We start from the raw sequence: 22,728 nt of genomic DNA, 5'->3' as shown, positions 1-22,728 counted from the left end.
ATTTCTCTTCAGTTCTGTGAAAAACTGTGAAAATGTAAATAATTCAGGAAAACATACAGCGTATTCTAGAAAGAAAGATCTGAAATCCAGCTATTACGGCTTAGGTGTGGGGAATTCAGCAGAGTGAATTCACATTTTTAAATATCAAAGAACCAGAAATTTGGTAACATGCAGCTAGCAGATGAAATCATAGCTCTATCAAAGCTAATGATTAACTGTCTTAGCCTTTTTCTTACAAAATAACCTGAAATAAAGACACTATCTGAAGTTTTCTGATAGTGGGGAAAAGTTAAAAGATTCTGCATTGCCTCTTTCTTTGCAAAACACATAGCATAATTCGTGAAAATATTATAGTTATTCTCTCAGTAGAGAACTTTGTGTGCACCCTCAAAGCTCTGTACGTATTGAACTTATTCTAACAAAGTCCACTTGGATAAAATGGTGCATTTTTTTAGAAACAGAAGAGTAATGAATTAGGAACCACACTATTTGCCTGAGTAGATCAGTCATCTGAGATATGCTGCTGGTTCAGAGCACTAGTAACTCTGGCTAGAGAATACTTAGAGAACTTTCAAGCAATAATAACAGAATGGTAAAGTACTGCATGATGAAAAGCTTAACTACCAACAAAGAAATGGCAAAAAGAAATGCTCAGACAAACCTGTATGTCATGGATAGAAAATGAAGACAGAGCAGGTGAACTGCAGCTTGGATCAGAAAGACAGTGATAGACATTATATGTTAAGAGGAGAAACTGAAACCCTATGAAAATCTTATTTTTTTGGCACAGCATTACTGTGTATATATTATTCAACTTTATTAAATTTCTCACATTTCTTACTATTATTTTCCAATATTTCAATGACAGAGATCTCCAGTCTCTTTTTATTGCACTGCAGCCATTATGAGATTAATTTCAACTTGTTCTAAGTAAGAACAAGCACTGAGCTGTCTCTGGAGAACGTTATTGCAGTTTATCTGTGCAGTTTACTTGCATCTTATTTTATCTCTCACTTTTGATACTCATCAGTTGTGGCTGCAGGTCAAATCTTTTTGTATTGGAAACAATCACGATAACCAATCCAGAAGTAAACCGGCCTATAATGAAGTACACTGCCTAGGGCTAAACACAGAGCTAACATGTGTTTAACAAATCAAAGCTTGTATTTATCACTTGTCATTGTTTGTGCCTTTGTCTATTGGAGGGGAAAAAACAATTAAGAAGCTGAGCAGTAAAGAAAAACTTAAGAACAGCCCAATTTATTTTCAGATTTGTTGGTCTGTTAGTTTGGCAAAACGCAGTCTGCAAATCATGCCATCACAGAGTAGCAAAATGTTTAACAGAAAGCATCTATGTTTCAGAATACAAACGTCATCAGTGTAAGTCTCAGCTGAAAACTTTGCATAAGGCTGAGAGAAGTTCAACTGACTTCACTCATGTTTGAAGTCAGATTTGCTGAATCCACGCTGGAACTACATGGTAAAGAACTGAAATACTGAAATTGAGGTACTGTGTTTCTTACCCTAATGGCTGGTGAAGCTAACAGGCTTCCGCCCAGCACAAATCCAGAAAGTGGAAACTCAGGCTCTCCACAGGATGGGAGATGGTGGTCCCTCCTGGGGCCTCCTTCAGGGTCCCACCACATGCAATGCAACGCACAGTAATAGGCTTACTTGCACCAACAAAATCCATCTGCATAAATATGCAGCCTCACAACCCTGGAAAGGTGATTATCCTTTCCTATAATGACAGAAACAATAATGATTGCTTTGAGATGTAGCTTTATTTTCAGCTTATTTTCTCAAGAGACATCCTAAAAAATATTTTCTCCTTCCTTTGGTTTTTACTTATACATTTGTAAGGTAAAAGGAGTAATTTGGAAACATGATTTCTGTTTACTAAGCCCAAAGCCCAGCATTTATTCCAGGTGTGAAGAAGTCAGTAATCCAGTGATACTCTTTTCAGGAAAAAAGAAAAGAAAAAGAATCTACTTTTTGTCCTGCTCATGGCCAGTCAGACTTTGGCTCAAAAGGCATATAACACAACCATAGCAGGGTCCTTTCAATGGAAATTCATTGTACAACATAACCACATCAGCAAATCTGCCCAAGGCTTCAACTGCAACATGGCTAATAGCAATTCCTCTGCTATAATGTGGTATGTAATAGAAGAATATTGTGGAGATCTCACAGGGCTTGCACACAGCTACAGCACGCTCAGAACAATCAGATCATACTATGTAATGCTACCTTGGCCTTTTCAGTGTTTCCTGTAACATTCAGACTGTCCCACAATCATGCTATTTTATTTGCGTTTTATTTGCAAAAGAATGACCAACTCAAACCTCACTCACTCAACCCTCCCCCTCCCAAACCCTCTGCCCCAACCCCCCCTAAACCCCAGATATGTAGGGAATTTTTCATGTCAATTTTTTATAGCCAAGAGACCAAATTCTGCTCACGGTTATGATTCTACTGACTACAGTAAAGTTTTTCATGATTTGCATTCCTTCAATGTAAAATTAGTCTCAGTGGGGGGCTTAAAAATGATGAAACGAAACGCGTGATTAAACAACCAAAAATAATTCTAAATAGATTACAAATTCTTTCACTTAAAATCCTGAATGATAGGATTCTGAAATTAATGGCATGCATGTGTCAGTATCATCCCATCTGCCAATGACAACTAGTTGAAAGTCCATGCAGCATTTCACACTATATTATGTAGCAGCAGTTTTATTTTTCATTTAGAAAGGAAGGTTTGCTATAATGGAATCAAACAGGAAGCCGAGTTACACAGAGAAACAGCTGAATGCCTTGGATTGATCTCTCTCTCACTTGCAGAAAGTGAAATGGCATCTTTGGTTACAAGGCATCCAGATCATGATACCACATCTTGTGTAAGATACTGCCTGTTCTTTACTATAATACCTATTACAGTCTTGCTGGGCTATTGACTTTCTGTGAATCAAAGGATAAGAAGTGCCCCCATTTCCAAGTTACTAATGATTATTGCTTGACCATAGCTTTTTTAAAGCAATGTACAAATAGGAATTAAATGAGATCAGAGCTAAAATTATGCTACAATGTTAAACAGCCATTTGGAGTAAGATAGTTGCTTATATTTAAGCATCTTTCACTTGCAAGTGCAAGACATCAAATCAAGACTGTACTCTAGGGCTGAGATTGAGGAAGCTTAGAGTACTTTCAATAACAAAGTCTGACTCTTTGTTATTCTAGAGAAAACTCTACTCGGAAGCAAAGACCAATCACCTAAGTATATTCTCTGTGGCTTGGGTGTTTTAACATTACGGTCCTGACAGCATGAAAGTTAAAACTGGAGTGTATTGGGTTGGGCTGAGATGGGGTTAATTTTCCCCACAGCAGCCCTCCCAGTGCTGTGCTTTGCATTGGTAGCTAGAAAGGTGTTGATAACACAGCAGTGTTTTGGCTACCACTGAGCAGTGCTTGCACAGGATCAAGGCTGTCTCTCCAACATTCCCCCCTCACCAGTAGACTGGGGGTGGGAAAGATCTTGGGAGGGGACATAGGGAGGACAGCTGACCCAAACTGACCAAAGGGATATTCCATACCATATGGCATCTGCTCAGCAATAAAAGCGAAGAAAGAGGAGGAGGAGGGGGAGCATTTGTTATGACGTTTGTCTTCTGAAGCAACCGCTAGTTTACTAAAGCCCTACTTCCCAGGAAGTGGCTGGACATCACCTTCTGATGGGAAGTAGAGAATAAATCTTTTGTTTTCCTTTGCTTCTGCACGCGGCCTTTGCTTTCACTTTATTAAACTGCCTTTCTCTTGACCCGTGAGGTTTCTTCCCATCTTATTTTCTTCCCACCCTGTCCTGCTCAGGAGGGGAGTGATAGAGCAGCTCGGTGGGCACCTGGCATCCAGCCAAGGTCAAGCCACCACATGAAGTTAAGCCCTAACAATTAATTAAGTCATCATTATTTTAAATTTCCTGTTCAGGGTGATGAACCTGTAAATATCATCTGTGTCATGACAACCACAGAGTAACTTTTTGGGAATAATGTCTCCCACGCCCACAATGGTCCTTACTAAAACTTGTCCACAGTACTGTCTGAGGTAGGCAGCAGTTTTCCTCCCCATCAAGCAATAACTTAACCCACTTCATTATCTATTTGTCCTCCATCACTGCAAAAAACAGTGTTTACCTTCACATGTTTCTCCAAACCCAACATAGCTACATTCAGCAAATCACATTTTTATGATCAGTTTACCAGAAAGGAAGAGAAGAAACCCATAAAAATAAAAATACATATTGTAAGGAAAACATTCAAAATGGGTTACTGACTAGTGGGAGTCCAGCTTGAAACATGCCAGACCCTAATTTCCACTAGTTTTGAGAATATAAAAGATTTAAGGATTCTAAAATCTAATATCAGAAGCGGCCTATTGACTTTTACAACTATAGTGCAAGTTTCGCTGCCTCAGATTTTGGCTACAGACACTGCAGATTGCATAATTCCAGATCTCAGAACTCTGGCAAATTCCTCTACCTCTCACAAAGTTTCAGCATTGCAGACAATAGTATGAGGTGCAAGGCATGGACTGAACATCATCAGAAGACATATATTGTTCTCCCACAAGAGAATGTCCATTGCCAGAGACTCTCTGCGTATTTTCTCACTTGTTCAAAATGTCTGTGTTAGCTTTAAGAATTATGTCATCCTCTGGTCCTTGCAGAGATAGTATTAGCTTTCCTTTTACAAACATATTTCCTTTGCACCTCAGAAAATCTGTCATATTTACTTTTGAGGCAAAGTTACATTGGTCAATTCCCTATGAAGCACTCACTTCTCATTAATAATTTCAAACATTCTCACTATCTCATCTAAGGGAATACCACTGCTTGGCCTCTGGAGATTATATTATTTTGATTCTTTCAGTACTACTTTATTGTGACTAGAGTAATTAACTTCTGGCTTAACTGTTACTATTGACTGGACTCTCTGCCCTGGCAGCGTGTCACAGCAGAGACACTGAAGGGAATCCTTGGCTTTGCTTCTAGTCCTGCCCCACCACTCTGGCAGAGCCAATGGGAGCACCTGGGCAGTGGAGAGCCAGCCCTTCTGACTCTATGCAACCATAGCACATGCACCCGCTTAACTTGCGCTGCATGCAGTTTGGTCATACTGCTCTGTCTTTCTATGACCCAGTGTAAAGGCTTTTGAAGTGAAAAAGAAGGTTTTGGTTTTGCATTAATTACAGAGTACACTCTTCACAGGATCTTTGTGAAATTTCCTGGTCTATTTTTCCTTTGCCAATCTACTCCTGAGAACAGGGCAGCCTCTGCTATAAGACAGCTGGATAACAAGATGTGAATGAACAGTCTGCTTGATTAATATAAAAATACGTAAACTAACACCAACTATTTTTTCCCTTTTGTGTTCTGTCCCCCCTTGACCGCACTAGAGCCTCACCGACCGAGGCCTCAGGACAAATAAGCAGCCTGTCCTCCCCTTTGTGCTTAAGCCTGGATACAGACTCCTTCCTTCAGCAAACATCAACACTGCTTCATAACTGGGTCATAGACCTCTGCAGAAACCTCTCACATTCCCTTCCACGTTTGCCTCTGTGTTCCAGGTCCACAGCACTACCACCAGGCTGACAGACTAGTTCTGCCTATAATGTAACTTAAAGAGAATTCAAAATCAATCTATAACATTGCAGAATAATGTTTCACTATGAAAAATAACAGCCTTCACATTGTTTGGACCACCTAGTGGACAGCTTTTTTTTGCGTGAGTAACAGCTTATGTAGTATAGCCCTACATTATAAAACACAGGTATTTTATACGTGTGTTCTTATTCCAAAAAGATATTTGCTATTTCACTTGGTTTTCACAATAGGTCTAGCAATATTCTCTTCTTAAAACTATACTTCACACAATAAAACTGAATACAGACTGAGCAGCATGCGAAAGCATCTGAATTTCTCAATGCAAGCTGTGCTTTTAAAAGCACCCAAGGAAGTTATTATTCTTCAGCAGGTTTAATTCCTTAATAGTTACTCACTCAAGTGTAATTTATATGATTATCTATCTGAGTATCTTCATGCTTAACTAGGAAATTCCTTACTTCTCTGTATTTGCATGCTTATTCATTTACACATAAATGTTTCTTAAATAGTTCAGATCAACGTTGCATTTATCTCTTTTTCAAATTCTTCTATCACTTTGCATTTTTGAAGTCTCTCTAAAGTACTCGATAATGGCATTGAATCACATGCTTGCTAAGGGTGTAATTCTGACCGTTTTACTCTCTCTAATTGTTTTACCTCAGACACAATGTCTTTGATTTCAATGAAACTAGTTGCAGGGTAACATACAATATCCAGTGAGAGTAAGGATGACAGATTCGGGCCCTGTCTGCTTTCCTCAAGAGGATTTGCCTCAGTGAAGATATTTCTGTTTGACAGGTTTATTGTTTAACATGTAATAATTTAAAATAGTAATGCACACATCCCCTGCAGTCCCACACTACGGATTCAAAACCCATATGGACAGAAATGCATGAAGAGAGAATAATGAATTTCTCAACCTGCTGTGTTTACATGCTATTCTGGTTTTAGCATGGAAAGCACATTATGCCTGTGTAGAAGACTAAAAACATTGAATTTGCATTATTTCCTGTAACAGAAGGATCTCCCTGTAAACACCTATCTTCTTACCTTTACATTGTAAATTGTTTAACTGAACTCTGTAAAGTTTAAACACATAAACTGCAGAAGGGCTCCAGTTTTCAGACAAATACTTGTAGACTTACAAGATGAAAGGTGTGTCGTTAAATATATAAACAGAACTGTTAATGTATGGCACAAAATTACAAACAACTTACTTTCAGTAATAACCTGGAAATTAATGTATTATCATTTATATTTTGGCTCTAGTTACAGAAATCACATTATTAACCTACTTCATGTTAAACTGTGAATGGTATTCTATGATCCAGTATTAGGGTCTGTATTCATGGATTTGCAAGGACAAAATGACTACAATAACAGAGAAAAGTATTCTAGTAGTTAATGATTTCTTGGAATACTCAAAGATAATCCAGTTAAAAATCAACATACTTTAAACTTTAAGTTTTTAAACTGTTACTGACCATGGCAAAAATAACATATCGGCAAATAAAATAAAAGACCACATTGCATAGATTGTAGAATTAATGCAGACTTTCCTGTGTTGCTGACTGAATCTTTGTATGTGTGAACAAACAAGTTGTCTTTCATTCTGCCAAACATGAGAGATTTCATTACTGTCTTCCACTTTTGAGGCTGGAAGGCAAAGGAAAGCTGAAGCTCTTGAAAGTCAATTTGATTTCATTAAAAGGGTACTTTGAGATTATTAACCACATTTTAAGTAGAAATTGTATTTTAAAAATTTTTTACTTTAGGCTTGGTAATTCAGGTATTTAAGGGCTATTTATACTTCCAGGTTGAAAATGTGTAGAAGAAACTTAGTTCCTTTATGTTTCCTGACTTCCAAGGGATTGTTAAAAGACCTCATCAATATATAAAGCAAGTTACATGCTGACAACATGTAGCTTATAAATAGTAAACAAAAGATGTCTGTTACTTTATTATATTTCTTACCTCCTTTTTTATGGGATCTTGAGGGACTTGACAACTGATGGTCTGCAACTGACTGGGATTGGCTAATTGATTGTGAATTGTTCATTTTGAACGAATGTCTTCGAATAAATGGAGAAGCAGAAATCTTATCCAAAACCTCCTGGAATAAAGAGTACTGGTTTAGGCACATAAGAAATGTATCGATTCACCTCTGCCATGATAACTTATAATTGTGATCTCACAGAGAGCAATTTCTTATTTTCTACGACTCTGTGAAATGTCTAATGCTAGACTTAAGTTACACAAGATTTTTGTGGCTTTCAGCAACACCAGCTTAGCACCCATGTCACAAACATTTGTTTACTTTTTCTATTTAGCTTATTTATCCCCTTTCCTCATGCAGTTAAATCATAGCATGCACTGTATGCTGATTTCCTCTCATAGTTAATTTGTATCTTTAGAAAAAAGCTATAGGAAGGTATTAATCTGCTTAACATTTCTAAGTACATCATCCAAGGGATTTTGTTTTTTTAATCTTACATATGCTCAGCAGAGTTACTGGCAAAAACTGTACATTTTCTCCATTTCATCCTTTCAACATCAAATGGTAAGCAGCAAAAATTGGATCAGACTTCAAAGACTATGCTGTGCTCCAAGTCACAGAGCGACTCCTCCATTTCACATATTGAATTCGAGCAGGATATCAAAGTGCTACCAAAGAACCTCAGGTCCTTACTAAAAAAGAGTCTCTAACATCTGTAGAAAGTGAAGTGCACAGACAAATCACCTCAGGGAGCAGCTAGCATTTATTCTCAGCAGCAAATTTCCAGCCTTTTGATTCTCTTATTCACTGTACCTCCCTGTCTTTCTACAGAACTAAAGTTCTTAGCAAGCAGGCTTTTGTCTCAAAGACTTCAAAACATCACTAACGGTTTCATGTTCAGATGGCTACGCCAAGCAGCCATGAACACATTGCAGAACTGTGGACTCAGGAATTTGAAGTTATAATGTGATGTTATTTTAGAATATAAACTTAGTAGTACCTTTTTTGTTTGATTGTCAAGAAAATCAGGCACCACAGGAGGAGACTGGTTACTGGTTTGCTGCCTAAAAGCAAAGAAAAATAAAATATGCAGTTTAAATATTGTAATTTCCTCATTCTTATAAAAGGTTTATTGGCATACGCTTTTTTTGTTGATTTTCCCTTTTCTCCCTCCCCCAATTTCTAAATATGCACATACAATGAATTCAGAGAAAACACAGACCAGTCCCATTTCCTCTTGTAAGGTCGTGCATGCTGTTAAACACAGTAACAGGCTATGAGCAATGAATTTGTCATTAAAAATTTGTGGATATGTGCATATGTGTAAAATGAGTTTGTGAGAATACTATGAAATTGAATTAATGTATTAATTTGACAAGATTTTACATGAAACTTTTTTTTCCCCAGGGCTGTGAAAAGCTGTTTTCACAGAATTCAAACTTAAACACTCAAAATTTGACAGATGAGGAAGAAGTGAAACACATGGCTTTGTGTTCTCCTAAAGCCATTTGGGTTAAGCACAGAACAAGGGAGTAAGCATTCTTAGATTCTTTGTCTATATCTGTTAGTATTTTACCATCACATTATGTCACCATAAAAATATTAAAGGCCAACTCCTGCTCTCATTAATGCTAATTAAAGTATCATAAAAACCTTCTGCAGGCCCTGATCCTTGTTGGCAGGCCTTTGAAGTCAATGCATCTCTTCAATAGTAAAGTCCACCCAGACAGAACTTGCTCCAGAATCTTTAGCTACGCAAAACCAAAAAAAGATGCTACTAATTTCATTTGATAGATAAAAACCTAAGGTTCATAGATATTATTTGATATGCTCATGGTCCTAAAACTGGGATTAAAAGCAAGATTTTGTGATTGTCAGAACATGCCTCGGCCATTGCATCATTACTCTCCAACCCCCTCACAATCTTTCTGAAAATACAATTACTGGCAGTTGTATTTCTATTTATAGATGAAAACATCTGAAATCTAAGTTTCAGTCATAGATTTTGGTTTAGACATATATATCACAGCTTTTTTCATAGACAGGGAAAAGCTTTACAAGGTACTAAGTGGCTATTTGGGTTTTACGCAGTTATTACAACTGAATAAATTTCAGCCCTTTCAGTCATAGTGGGAGGGGGGAATATACAGAACAATAATTGCTTTTCTGACTAAAAAATACAACATATGTTACCTCAAATTAATTTTTGTCAATATTTATGTTTCAGTCAGCTACTCTAGTTATAAATTACTTATTTACAATACAAGTATAAATTACTTATTATTACAACAGAACAACATGTTGGACTTTAAAAAATATGCCTGGCCACATGTGCATTTTACCTTTCAAAATGCACCTTTAAAATGTACTCTTTACATTTTAGACTTCTATGTATTGAATTTGAGAGCTGTGTATCACCATACATATGTATTAGCTAATGCATTTATTCTGTGACATTCACAGAGGCTACCGAAGTATTTCAGCCTTATTTGCAATAGGGTTTAGGCTCTCAGGTTAATAAAGTTTGTCTGAACGTGTTACCCCAGCTCAAGAGCGTTGACTTGAATTGTTTCAAACTATTCACAACGATGGTATCATGGTTGTCAATAAGCTACCTCAGGGTGTGGGAACAAAATAAAGCACTCAGAAACATGGTAAACATTCAACTTTTCTGTAATGTTGCAATTTCGTGAATGAAGTCTGGATTTAATTTTCAGATTCTTTGACACTAAGAAAGAAAAGGAAAACGTTCTGCCTAAACTGTAATTTGAATTTGAACTGATGTTTTCCTTGGAGAAAATGAAGGGATCAATTTTAAAAATGCATTCTCATTTTGTACTGGCACACTTCTTGTACAGGGAAGTATAAAACACGTCTAGGACTGTATTTGACATTGCATTTGTGCATGTACCATATTATCTATAAAGTTCTTTATTACTATTTATCTTATATATATATTATCTACATAACAATTAAGTGGGATTAGTTAGATAACTTGCCACTTTCCCCCAAAATTACTCAAGCATTTGTTGAGATGATTCATTCCCCCACCCCCCAGTACTGCAGAAAATAAACCCAATATGAGCTAAAACTCATGAATAATCCTCAAATATCTCTGTGGTGGAAGTAAAAATCAAAATCTGCTATTGGATCAGTATGTTACAAACAGCCTACAATGTCAAAATGGACTAAATCATCATCTAAATTTAAATATTCAGATTTTGGGGTAGTTGGGATCTGGATCTAAATCTGCAGCTTGAACTAATCTCTACCTTCTGTAAAAAAAATAATCTGGAATTCAGTATGTTTTTTCCAGCACTTCAACTTTGCCAGGACTAGAACATTGTCTAAATGTTTAAGGCATGAAGGTAAAGTTCAGCAACTTGCCTTCTGTGCAGCTGAAGCAAGCAAAAATCAGCCTCTGGAATTCTGAAGCCCTTAGACCCTGACTGTCAGGATCCTGGTGATGCCGTGTTTCAGACAAGAACAATCCTATGTTGGGTTGTATTTGACACAAGATACCCCATCCTTCCACAGAACATACTGTTGTTGATATAAGTATATACTTCATGATTACTAGCTTTTACTCATGAGCTTTTTGTTGTATTGTTCTCCCCTGTCCTGTTGAGACAGTGGAGTGACAGAGCAACTTGGTGGGCACCCGGTGGCCAGCCAAGGTCAACCCACCACAATGTCAAACCAGCAGTGAACACTTCTGAAAACATGGTATCAACTGTAGATGCTGAGCACCTTGAAATCAGTCTCTGAGCTATTCTGAAAATTTGGCTAGTATGCAATATGAAAAATGCAACAGCGACAGGAGGGCAGCTCAGCAGTAACTAGTTCATATGAGCCAATCAGTGATGACAGCTAACATTTTCAAATGTGGCATCTGAGGCTAATTTTGAGATGCACAGTATTTTCAGATATCTTTGAATAAACTGTCTGTCCTATGGTTTCCAAAAATTTTTATTTTCCACATTTGCAGGAAAGCAGTGCTTGGGTCAGAGAGGTAAGATCCATCAGCACACTTACCTGGGAAGGATGCAAGAGATCCAAGTTCATGTGCCTGGTTTCAGTCAGGCAATACAACAATTTGCTGCTGAATGTTCAGCTACTGAGCTATAATACGCCTCAGTCTTCACATATGGACTGTCTATAAATCACTCAATTAGCAAGAAACATTGACAAAACACAAAACATTGATTTGTAGGGTCTGTCTACACATCTGTATAGTGTATAGCCACACTATCCTTAGCACTGAAAGCAGGCAAACCATAGCAGCATAAAACTAGTAGCACAGACTAATTTATGCTGGAAAAAAATAGCTAGTTTTGGAGTTATTCTGGCCATTATGTGTATAAGTCATGGAATTTGGACTTTCATAATTTAAATACGTTTGAAAATGTTAGAAACACTCCTAGGTATTCCACTAGAAAAAATACAGCTCATTTTGCAGAAATAATGTATTCCTGAACAGAACAAATTTAATCCTTGCAGCATGGGTAGATGAAAAAATCCAGAGGGATGGGGAGGAGGAAAAAAAAAAATTACACTGAAAAATTGTGCCCAAATTTCCATTTACACCTTTATAAATCATGAGTAACTATTTGGATTTACGAACTGTAAACTAATTAGAAGCTCATGTGACAGCAGAATCAGGCCCAGTGGGTTCCATTGCATGTCGCAGGAATTGCAAACTCCTGTTTCCATGACAAGCACTAACCTTCATGTTTGCTATGATTACAAATAGGGAAGTGAAGCAATTGAAGGAAAGCTGAATGTCTTTATACCAGCTTTTACTGTGGAAAGAAATGAAAATTCATATTCAAAAGATGACTTATACAAGAAATCACAGCGTGGTCTTGACAGAAACTGAAATTATCCAAGGAGGAAATTATGGAGCAATGTGAGAAAGATGTAAGCAGTAAGTCACCAGGACCTGATGGTATTCATCTGAAGGTTCTGGAAAAAAACCAGGTTTAAAATGTGGAGATGCGACCCTTTCAAGCAGCTATCCATGAAGAACAGAGGCACACTAACGTAGTGGGTTTTTTTTTTCTTTTCCCTTTAATCAAAAGAATCCAAGGAAGGTTTTGTTATTGACTGAATGAACCTCACTTTAGTGACAGGCAAGTTGCAGATCAAGTCAAAGACAGCATAGCAGAAGATAGAAGAGTTTTTATATGGAGCAGTTTAATTCACATTAAGTCAGTTTCTGAACTGATCTGTGTTCATATGACTGAAATAATGTTTATTCTCTAATCTTGGTGGTACATGGAATATTATGTTTATGTGCTAACCCACCAGATGAATCCACATTGCATGCTATTTCAATGGATCTCCAGCTGTTGCAGAACATTCAGAAATGAACCTTGTTCATTTTTCAGTCACAGTAACAACGCTGTTTCAAGTAAAATTGACCCAAGGAGAATTCCTCTAGAACAATTTTTATACTTACTCCCTACACTGATGCGCCAATGGCTGCTGGCACTAAGATGCCACAAAAGTTGCTGACTTGCAATACCAAACCCACTGGGCACAGAGATGTTACATTTCAATAAGTCACTCTGTATTTGTAAATCATAAGAAGAACCTTGGCAAATCATCTAAGCATCCCCATTTTCAGAGAAAAATCAGCTACATCTACTTTTTTTTTTTTTGTCATGAGCTTGTCTAAACTGATTTTTAAAACCTACAGTGATGGAGATGTCAGAACTTCCCAATGTAACCTACATAGGACTTAACTCAGCTTACCATCAGTGAGCTTTCCTTGATGTCTAACCTAACTCTCCTGTGCTGCAATTCAAGCCCATTATTTCTTGCCTGATTCTCAATGGAGTACAGTTTGTTCCTTTCCTCTTCACATCAGCCTTTCATGACTGGAAAACTGATAGCACGTGTACTCAGTTTTCCATCTCCCTTAAGAGATCTCCCCTTATCACGGTTTATAGAGATGTGATGATTTTTGCTGCTGAGGGACTTGCTCATTTTCTTGAAGTGCAGTGTCTAATATACTAGACTAACTAAGGTCTTGACAGTGATGAGAAAATGTTATGATGCACATGCGAGGTAGTATGTGTCCTCATTGCTACTACCTGATGTAAACTTTGGAACAGGGTGCCATTACTGACTGACACTCATTTTGTGGTTCATTACAGTCCATGTAACTGTTTCCAGTTCTAATCCTGCCCTCTTAAACTGTTGTAACCATCACTCACTCAGTACTGATACAAATTTAGTAATCAAATTCTGCTTCATCAGTCAAGCCATTAATGAGTAGAAATAGACCCATTTCTGGAACTTGACTTTCAGATGCATACTTTCTGAAGAACAGAGAAACGCTGATAATTATTCTTTTTCTATAACTTTCCAAAAACCTAAGTTGGTGTGCCTGCGTAGTTTTGTTTGGGCTTTATTATCCAATCTTGATTACAAAAGTCTCATGTGAATGTCAAGAGTTTTACTGAAATGAATGGCTTCTGAGAAACTATGCTGACCAAAGCTTGAACATGATACCAACTAACTAAAAAGAGAAAGATGTAAGGAGAAAAATCACAAGAAATTTGATTCAAGAGTGTAAACTGCTGTTGACATCAGATATCTTCTAACATGTGTCCTTAACACACAGAGCACCATAAGGAAACAAAGGAGCTGGGGATACTCACTGACACACAGTTATAGTGACAGACATAACCTATGTGTAACAAAGTCACTATGGGGAACAATGCTTTCTGCTGTACTACATAGTATAAGGCCACTGATCATGTACGTATAGCTAACATATTGCAATATTTAGCAGTCAGTGAGCTACAGTTCAGTGAGCTAGAGGAAAAAAAGAACAATAAAGGAAGTATTTTCTAGGGTAAGCATCAGATTAGTATTATTTAGCACAATTTTCATTGGGAGGGAAATGGATAAGAAGATGGTGGAACATGCAGGTTACAGATGCTTTGATGAGATTCTAAAGGGATTTAAAGATATTTGAGGATGACATCTCTGTCTGAACAGGAACATGAACAACGTAGCATAGATTAAGGTCCTTAGTCACTGAACTGTAGATTATCCTGCTAAGAACAAGAACATTTATGAAAAATGTATTCGCTAGAGATCTGTCAGTCTAACAAGTTAAAAATCACAGGACGTTTTAGCAAATTACTTCTCCCTTTTCCACAGATTATTCCTAATTAGGTCAAGAGATCCCTATATACTAACTTGAAATTGTAGCTATGCCATTGCAAAATGCAGCATCTTTAATTTCATGTGATGACCAATTGTAAAATGGAGCCAGATACGAGGCAAGGCTGGTGTCTGCACTGGCCTTGTGAGAAGGGAGACCCTGTCACACTCCTCCCTCTCTGCTGCCTGTTTGGCTTACTGTAAAAGGGTAATGCTGCTATTCAAGGATTGTAAAAAGGGCTCTACAAGGTTTTCACTTTCCTCATTTGAATTTAGCCTTGACCATGTTTGGCCCTTTAAAATAACTCCTTTTTAAGTTTTGAATAAGCTACTTTGGGAATGGGTTTGATTGTAATTCAGTTCTTTCACACCACGCAGGCCTGCAGGTTCCTCTCAGTGGCTGATGATGTCAAGAAATGGCTTGGCAAGTGTCACATACACAGGCTGGCTTTGGGGGGGAAATTCAGACTTAGTATCAATCTCCCAGGTGTACACTAAAACTCACGACCCTTTTTTGGTAGGAGTCACAGGCAACTCCACAGCTCTGTGGAAGTGAATGGAAAAACATTTTTTCAATGAGATAAAGCCACTTCCCTGCTAACATTTACATTATTTTGCTATACGTATTTCTATTCCTGTGAGAGATATTTGCCAATTCTCAGTGTGCCTTTACTGTGTTACTTGTGACATCAGCTTCACACAGGAAAGATTTCTGCATTTGGAGACAGTTAATACTGGTTTTCCGAGTCAAGCATATAAATGCAGGAAACATTTAACATGCAATGTTAAATGAACTAATGTGTGCATTTAACATTCTACATCATTTATTAGCTTGAGTTTGCTTATGTCCTGCATTCACACTGGCTGAGGAGCGTGAACTAGGTGTAGAGATTCAATTCCCTTGAATGAATTAAATTTTTTTTAAGGTGCCCATTTCTTCTGAACACTTTGAAATTCATTACTTAGTAAAACTGAGTACTTTATATGTATTATAATACTGTAACTTCTTTTTTTAACAGATCTTTGAAAAAGCAACAGGTTGTCATACATTTAAATGTATAGTTATATTCCTGTGCATATAACAGAGTTATATATGATTTTGCTTTCTAATCCTAAGTACTTTTAAGCTCACTTTTCGTCTTCCAAAACTACCAGTTAGAAAAAAAAAATGAAACAAAAATAAAGAAATGAAAGGAAATGAAGAGAAAAGAATATTTTATTATTCTATACTGTAGTTCCATGGTATGTGAAGCCACAGTGAGGCTGTCTTCTCTAGGGACAGATTACCAGCTACTGTGTTAAACATCTGCACTATTATTCAGCAGCCTTCCTGTTTCCTACAAGTTTCCTGTATGACTGAACAGCCATATGCTTAAAACACAACAGCCCAGTAACAGACCCATGTAGAAGTGAGGCTTGATTTATGGGAAGTAAGTTAGCGGATTTAGTCCTAAGATTCTGAACATCACCTGTGAAACGCTGAACATTCTCAAGTCTCACTGAAATCACTGGAACGTGAGGCCATTGCTGAGAAATTTATAGGATTAGGCAAATAATTTGCAATATTTGTTGGGGTTAAACTTGAGAACTGCCAGCAGTAATGGCAGTTTAGCAAATCCAGGCAAAAAAAGGTATGAATTTATTTATCTGATTGTGCATAGCAGTCAGGACTGGGTGCAAGACCTGAATGGACAATGTATTTTACATGGGCACCTTCAAGCCAGATATTTAAAGGCATATAGACATTGATTTCAATGTAAGTTCAGCAGCTGAATATCTTTAAAAATCTGTATGTTTGTGGTTCCTAGAGCCCAAATTCACCTCAACAGTTACTGAACCATAAAATCTTTGTGAGGCTCAAGGGATGTACAATTAACCAAGCTCTATCTAATCCAGAAAAATACATTTGTTTGGAGAACAACAAGGAATACCAGAAACACCCTAATGCAAAAAGGGAAGAAAACCATTCCTGGCTAACTACACATAAAATAGATGAAGTAGAAAGTTTAAAGAGACTGTGTACCTCCAAACAAGTCAAGGTGAAAGCTCTACATCACTAAAAAGGGAAAAAAAAAAGTCTATTTACATTGTAAATAATCATAATTTTGGATGCCAAAGAAAACTGATACTGGACAGCTTATTAGCTCCTGCTTTTAACCATCAGTGCCGACTGGAGAACAAATGACCACGCAATCATCAATAGTTCTAAAGAGATCCCAAGATACACACCCGTAAGTACTTAAGAGACAGAAGGAGCTGCATGCACATGAAGGGAATCATAAATTAGGAAATTCATTGCCCCAGTGAGCAGTGAGGCAATCCAAAGACAGAGCTATGATGGTAAACTGCAGTGGGCTTTTCTTTTCTGTGATAATAATTACCAAAAATTTGTTTACTTATTTATTTATTCAGTCCTTGTCCAACAGCCTGAACCTGTATTTTTGCTGAAAACAGAATACTGCAAGGGAGAGATTCTGGAGCACTATTAACCTGTGAGAATGCAGGCAGTTAGACCTGAACAAAATCCTGTAATAATGCACCAGAGCATGTAGCAGACATTATTCGATCTAAATCAACCCAAGTCAGCATGGCAGTTAACATAAATTAATGTTATGAGCATACACAGAGAAAGAAATACAATTTTGGAGAAGTTAACTGTTATTTAAAAAAAACCCCAACTTCTTAATGGAACAATAGCATCTAGCTACAGTCAAGCAAATCACTGATTTCCTCAGAGAAGTCTGAAGAGGTGTAACAGAACCTGCATTTACATGCTACATATGAAGCATATAAAATAACAGAAATAAGAACTGAAAGAAGAACTGAGATGTTGTAATGCCCATGCCGCATCAGGAGAGATCTCATAACTCTTAATCACTGAAACTCGCTAATCAAAGGGATTGATCCAGCAAATGCAGCCACCTCTCCTAGAACACTGTTAGAGAGAGAGACTTTGACAACAGCTAAAGATTTAACATATCCCTCTTGCCTCTCATACCAAAGGAAGCATTAGGGGGACATTTGTCTGGAGTGACTCCATTGGTAAGGAGGGTTAAAATACCCCTCCTCCACAAGGAAGAGGGCACCACTATTACAGTTCAAAGAATTCCTAGGCCTTCTGTCAGTGGCTTGTCCATCTGCTTTTTACAGCTCTTTTTCCTATCTCATTGCTGGTCTGCAAGGAGCTTAACAGACAGAGAAGGGTAAATTTCTACTCTTGAGAATTTAATAACATGCACTGCAGTCAATTCTGAAACGCTGAGCACTTACAATCCTGTTTGCAATCTATGGTATTCTGAGTACTTCTGAGAAGTGCAAAGAAACAGGACAGCAACCCAGGACAAACAGCACTGCAGATAAATCTAACTATGCTAACTGGGAGAACACTGAGATGACTAAGCTAGTGGGGGGACTGGCTAACCTACAGGTGCTCATGCTCAGAAAATGGCAGATTCCCTAAGAGCTGGCTGAATCACTTTGACATGCCTGCTCCTTTCAGGTCTCATTGTGTGGAAAATGACTTCTGTTAGATAATAGACAGCAAAGGATTCAACTCACCAGTCCTCTTCACAGCCAAAATCAGAAGTAGAACAGCTGCTCATAAACTGAGGATCTGCTACACAGTCAGTGCTGTTTTTCAATCTTGTGTAGTTTTTACGAACAATATATCCCCTGAAAGCTAAAAAACAGTTACGAATCAGATAAAAATTCTGCAGAGCCTGAAATGCAGACTGGCACCTTGCTCTACAGCGCAGAGCTGAATGCCCTCAACTTTTACTGAACCAGTGGACAGAAAGAACACTTAGCACCTCACAGGGGGTGGTTCCAACGTTTGCAATGTTAACAACAGCTGGAAATTATACAGGGCCTTACACTCTCATTGTTATAGTGACTGCTTGGCATAACCCAGGCAAGGAAAAGAGGCCTCGAAATGAGAATGTGTCTAATTTAAATAGGAATCCAGCTTAGAATGTATTAAAATACATAGTAGAAAATCACTCCCAAAACATCTTCTTAATCACAACTCTCATGATTTGAGCTAGTCAGAACTTTACAGAATCAGAAGTTCTACCTGCTTTTTTGTGGGATAGGGGGGTGAGGACCCAGGGACAGATATATTAAATTAAAAGTAGAAAAAATAATGTCTTCTCCTATTTGTCAATTAATTGTAACCATAACAAAACATTTAAAATACCTCTCATACAAATATTCAGGGAAAAAACCTACAGAGATTGGAATTTAAACCATTCATAAAACAGAAGAGCAGAACAAAACAATCACTGGAAAAACAAAATTAAGTAGCAAGCATGCAGTGAAATGAAATGGCAAAGAAAACGACAATGAATAGCATTTTGAAGATATCTACATCCTTTATTTCCATGGACTGTCTCTGGATTTGGGTATCTAAATAACTTAACTACTTGTGTAGTTTTATCTGACATGGATTTGTTGAATTCTTGACACTGTGAGCAGTTAGTAATAAAGCTCCAGCAGAAACCATAGATAGCGATACATACTGCACCTAGGACAGAAGACTAAACAGTATTGCAATGTACACTTAAACTCACGAATTTTTAAATTTTATTTTTGTACGGTTTATTTCCAAGCATTATTTTAAGTAGAAAGACCTTGATAAAAGGGGAGAAAAGGCTGAATAACACAGAAAGTAAGTACAGTATCAATGCCATAGTTGAAGCATGCAAAAAGCAGTTGCTGCATAAGAAGGCTGAGGGTTGCGAGGGAAAGAAGCTGCTTATTAGTCTAGCGGGACTGCAACTTATACAGTGGAACAATATGTAAAAAAAAAAAAATTGGAGCTAAGATCAGGAAATATTATGATTTTGAGGAAAAAGAAATCCCTGCCAGGAAAAGCTTTTAAGCACACTAAACACATGCAAAAGCAGAGTCAGTCTGGGGACTAATTACTCAAAGGAGGAGAAGAGCCCTCTCATTGGGGTTCCTAGAGTCCAGGGTTAAATATTACAGCGGGATGTAGGATAGGCACAGAAATGGGGAACCTCATGCAGGATCAGGGTCAAGATAACACTGTAGATTACAAAGGGAAATCAGGAAGTAGAATAAATACAGAATATAGAATTAATTTAGAACACAGATGTTGATCAGAAGATTAACAAGTTTTCCCTGTATCTCACACCTCTGATTTTATGAAAACACTGGAAGTAGGCATTACCTACACAAGAGAATAAAGACCCTGTAGAATCTGCAATCCCTCAGTTATTACCAAATTATGAGATAATTGATTGATTTCCCTTTTCTTCCATTTAACTACTCTTATAAATTTAGCCACCCATTCATGGTTTTTTTTGTGTAATGAAAAGAAAATCCCTAAACTAATCCCTTCTTTCCTATTTTAATTCCGGTATAGTGTTAATGGTGGTTTTTTCAGCCACCTACCTCCACAAAAACATGTGCTGTTGCACTTACTTGTGCAATATAAGAAAATGAAAACCATCTGAACAGTTCAAGCTGTGGTATGCAATGCACCATAACAATCTAAGCATTTCAGTGCTACTGAGGTTTCCAAGGTAAGAAGCAGCAAAAATTGCCTTTTAATGAGAGGTTACTAAAATAAATAACCATTCACTTTACAGAAGGCATGACAGAAGTTGGGCCTGCTGAGGTGCTGTACCGAATACAGAGCTCAGGTATCGTGAGGCTGAGGAAATTTCCACCCTTAATAATCAGACTGGAAAAGTCTGCCCGTCTGGCAGAGACGAGGCAAGCATTCAGTTGCCCCATGTGATCAAGCTTCCAATCCTTAACTATCCCCTACTGACCAGACAAGGAGCCTACTCCAATATTGGCAGCAGAGACAGCTGGCCAGCAGCCACCTCTCCACAGCTGAAACATGCCGAGTATCAGTCAGTCGATGGACTACTTATAGAGAAGCACTGAAACAAATGAACTAATAAGATAAACTTCAATTCTATCCTTAGTAATTTCACAGCTTTCAGTAGTTCTTTGCATGTGGGTCTGTGTCTATAACATCAACTGTGGTATCTACTGTGGTTTTTTTTTAAAATTATTTTTCTTTTCACAAGAAACTCCTATTAATGTCAGTATAACCATTCTAGTCTTTCCCTCATTCACTACATAAAACTTACTATATCTGATCTAATAAACATAGTTTTTACCCTGTCTTTTGTTTTCATACATATTTTCAAAATCAACTCCTCTTCAACTTAACCTTTCCGCAAGCTGGTTTCTAACATTCTTCTAGAATACCTTGAATCTGACAGGTAAGCGGCCGTATTTTTCCTACTTTCCCTTTGACTCACGGGATAACTGAAGTAGCAGGATAAACAAACTTGTTTCTCTCTCAAAAGCTTCATCAAGCATTAGCAGGACTGCATCTTTTCAACATTTATTAACTGGATCTATAATGTTTCAAAAGAAATGCATATGCAGAGAATTCTACTGGGGGAGTCTGAGAGGCTGGGAAGCTGCTCCATCACAGCAATTTGCATTACTGACTGGTGCTGGTTTTGACACTAAGCACTTGGCTCAAAGAGTGTGAAATTAGCAGACTCATGTTGCTACTGCTCCATGAACAATCACTGCATCATTGAAGAAGAATGATTACCAGCTGTCACCTCATTTTCACCTTACCCAGTCTATAATCTAAACTTTCCAGCAACAGTATCTTTAACCCTGATCTTTACATAGCCAAAGACGACAGGATTTGAAAAACAACATAGGAACTGAACTTAATTTTAGCACTTCTATGAGTAACTCTGTGTTAAATGTTTTATGTGCCACAATTTAGGACATGAATTTCTACTTCTTGTACTGATCAATTCTCACACAAATTGAGTTTTCTGTCAGCTCCAGCACCTAGCAAACCAAGAATACATTTAAATCAGGGAGTCTGAAATTTGGTGTCTTGCAGTTAAAACCCTTTATTTTAAGGTCTAAGTACCAAGGCATATACATTACACACAATGTTGCACAATTCCAGATAGGAAAAGTCCAGGCATTTTCACTCTAATTCCCATAGGAAATATATAGTTACAGATCAAATTGTGAAGCATGATGTAGAAAGATCAAAGTAAACAATCACAGGTCTATACAAGAAGTATAAAGAAAGGAGATGTAGTATTTTAAACAGCAGAAGGATTCATTCTCAGTTGTAAAAAATCATGTCAAGCAGACATTTTCTACACAGAGTCCTTTTTAATCTATAATATCACCTAAAATAGCATATAACAGCAACTTGGAAATGAAAGCTCATGCTTGCTGAAGAGAAGATATCATGTTAGTTAGCAAATCAACTTCTGATTACAACGAACAGCATTATCACTTTCTTAATTTGCCTAGTTAAAAGAGCATTCAGCAGCTTAACTAACAACATTTGAGAGAATTTGCAGCCCATGAATCTGGTTCTTCATTCCTTGCCAAATTAATTCTAATGAACAGTAAAAGGGATGGAGAGTCACATCCTTTGCTGGGTCCCATGAATACCTCTCCTCTTTCACCTCTCACTCTGGACAGATATTGGGTGATTCCTGTTTAATAGCAGAAGAAACAAACTCTTGCCTTAAGTTCTCTGGCAGAAGCATTACGAGGAAGCAAGTCACGAGTTCTCACATACAAGCAGTGACTATTAGGAAGACTCACCAAGGCTGCCATCAGGACTGGTGTCAATGATACACATTGGACATACATTTTTTAATTACCATGCATTACAGTCTCTGATCCTGAGACTTGGTCAAAGAAAAAAAAGGTGAAGATGGCTGTGAAATTCTGTCAATATTAGCAAGGGAAAGGAATAGGCTTTCCAACGTGTTGTTGGACAATGTATGGTTTTGTCCCATCCTGATTTTAGCAAGGGCATGAAATCCAGTAAGAATGGTCTCTTTTTCATCTCCTCAAA

At 37.5% G+C, this 22,728-nt stretch overlaps 1 protein-coding gene across 1 annotated transcript in view; it reads right to left on the bottom strand.

The window, feature by feature from the left end:
* The window catches only part of MYO3B (myosin IIIB), a 202,841-nt gene that overhangs the window by 35,760 nt on the left and 144,353 nt on the right, over positions 1-22,728 (bottom strand). Inside the window, exons 31-33 of the mRNA XM_035896172.1 lie at positions 18,393-18,513; positions 8,656-8,719; positions 7,634-7,772 (exon numbers count right to left, since the gene is read on the bottom strand). Coding sequence (XP_035752065.1) covers positions 7,634-7,772; positions 8,656-8,719; positions 18,393-18,513 — 324 coding nt within the window. The remainder of the gene's footprint in view (positions 1-7,633; positions 7,773-8,655; positions 8,720-18,392; positions 18,514-22,728) is intronic.

The sequence above is a fragment of the Egretta garzetta genome, unplaced genomic scaffold, assembly GCF_000687185.1.
Source record: "Egretta garzetta isolate BGI_Z169 unplaced genomic scaffold, ASM68718v1 scaffold16, whole genome shotgun sequence".
Classification (NCBI taxonomy): domain Eukaryota; kingdom Metazoa; phylum Chordata; class Aves; order Pelecaniformes; family Ardeidae; genus Egretta; species Egretta garzetta.
The sequence above is the reverse complement of the archived record's forward strand: the minus strand, read 5'-3'. Positions and strand labels throughout refer to the sequence as shown.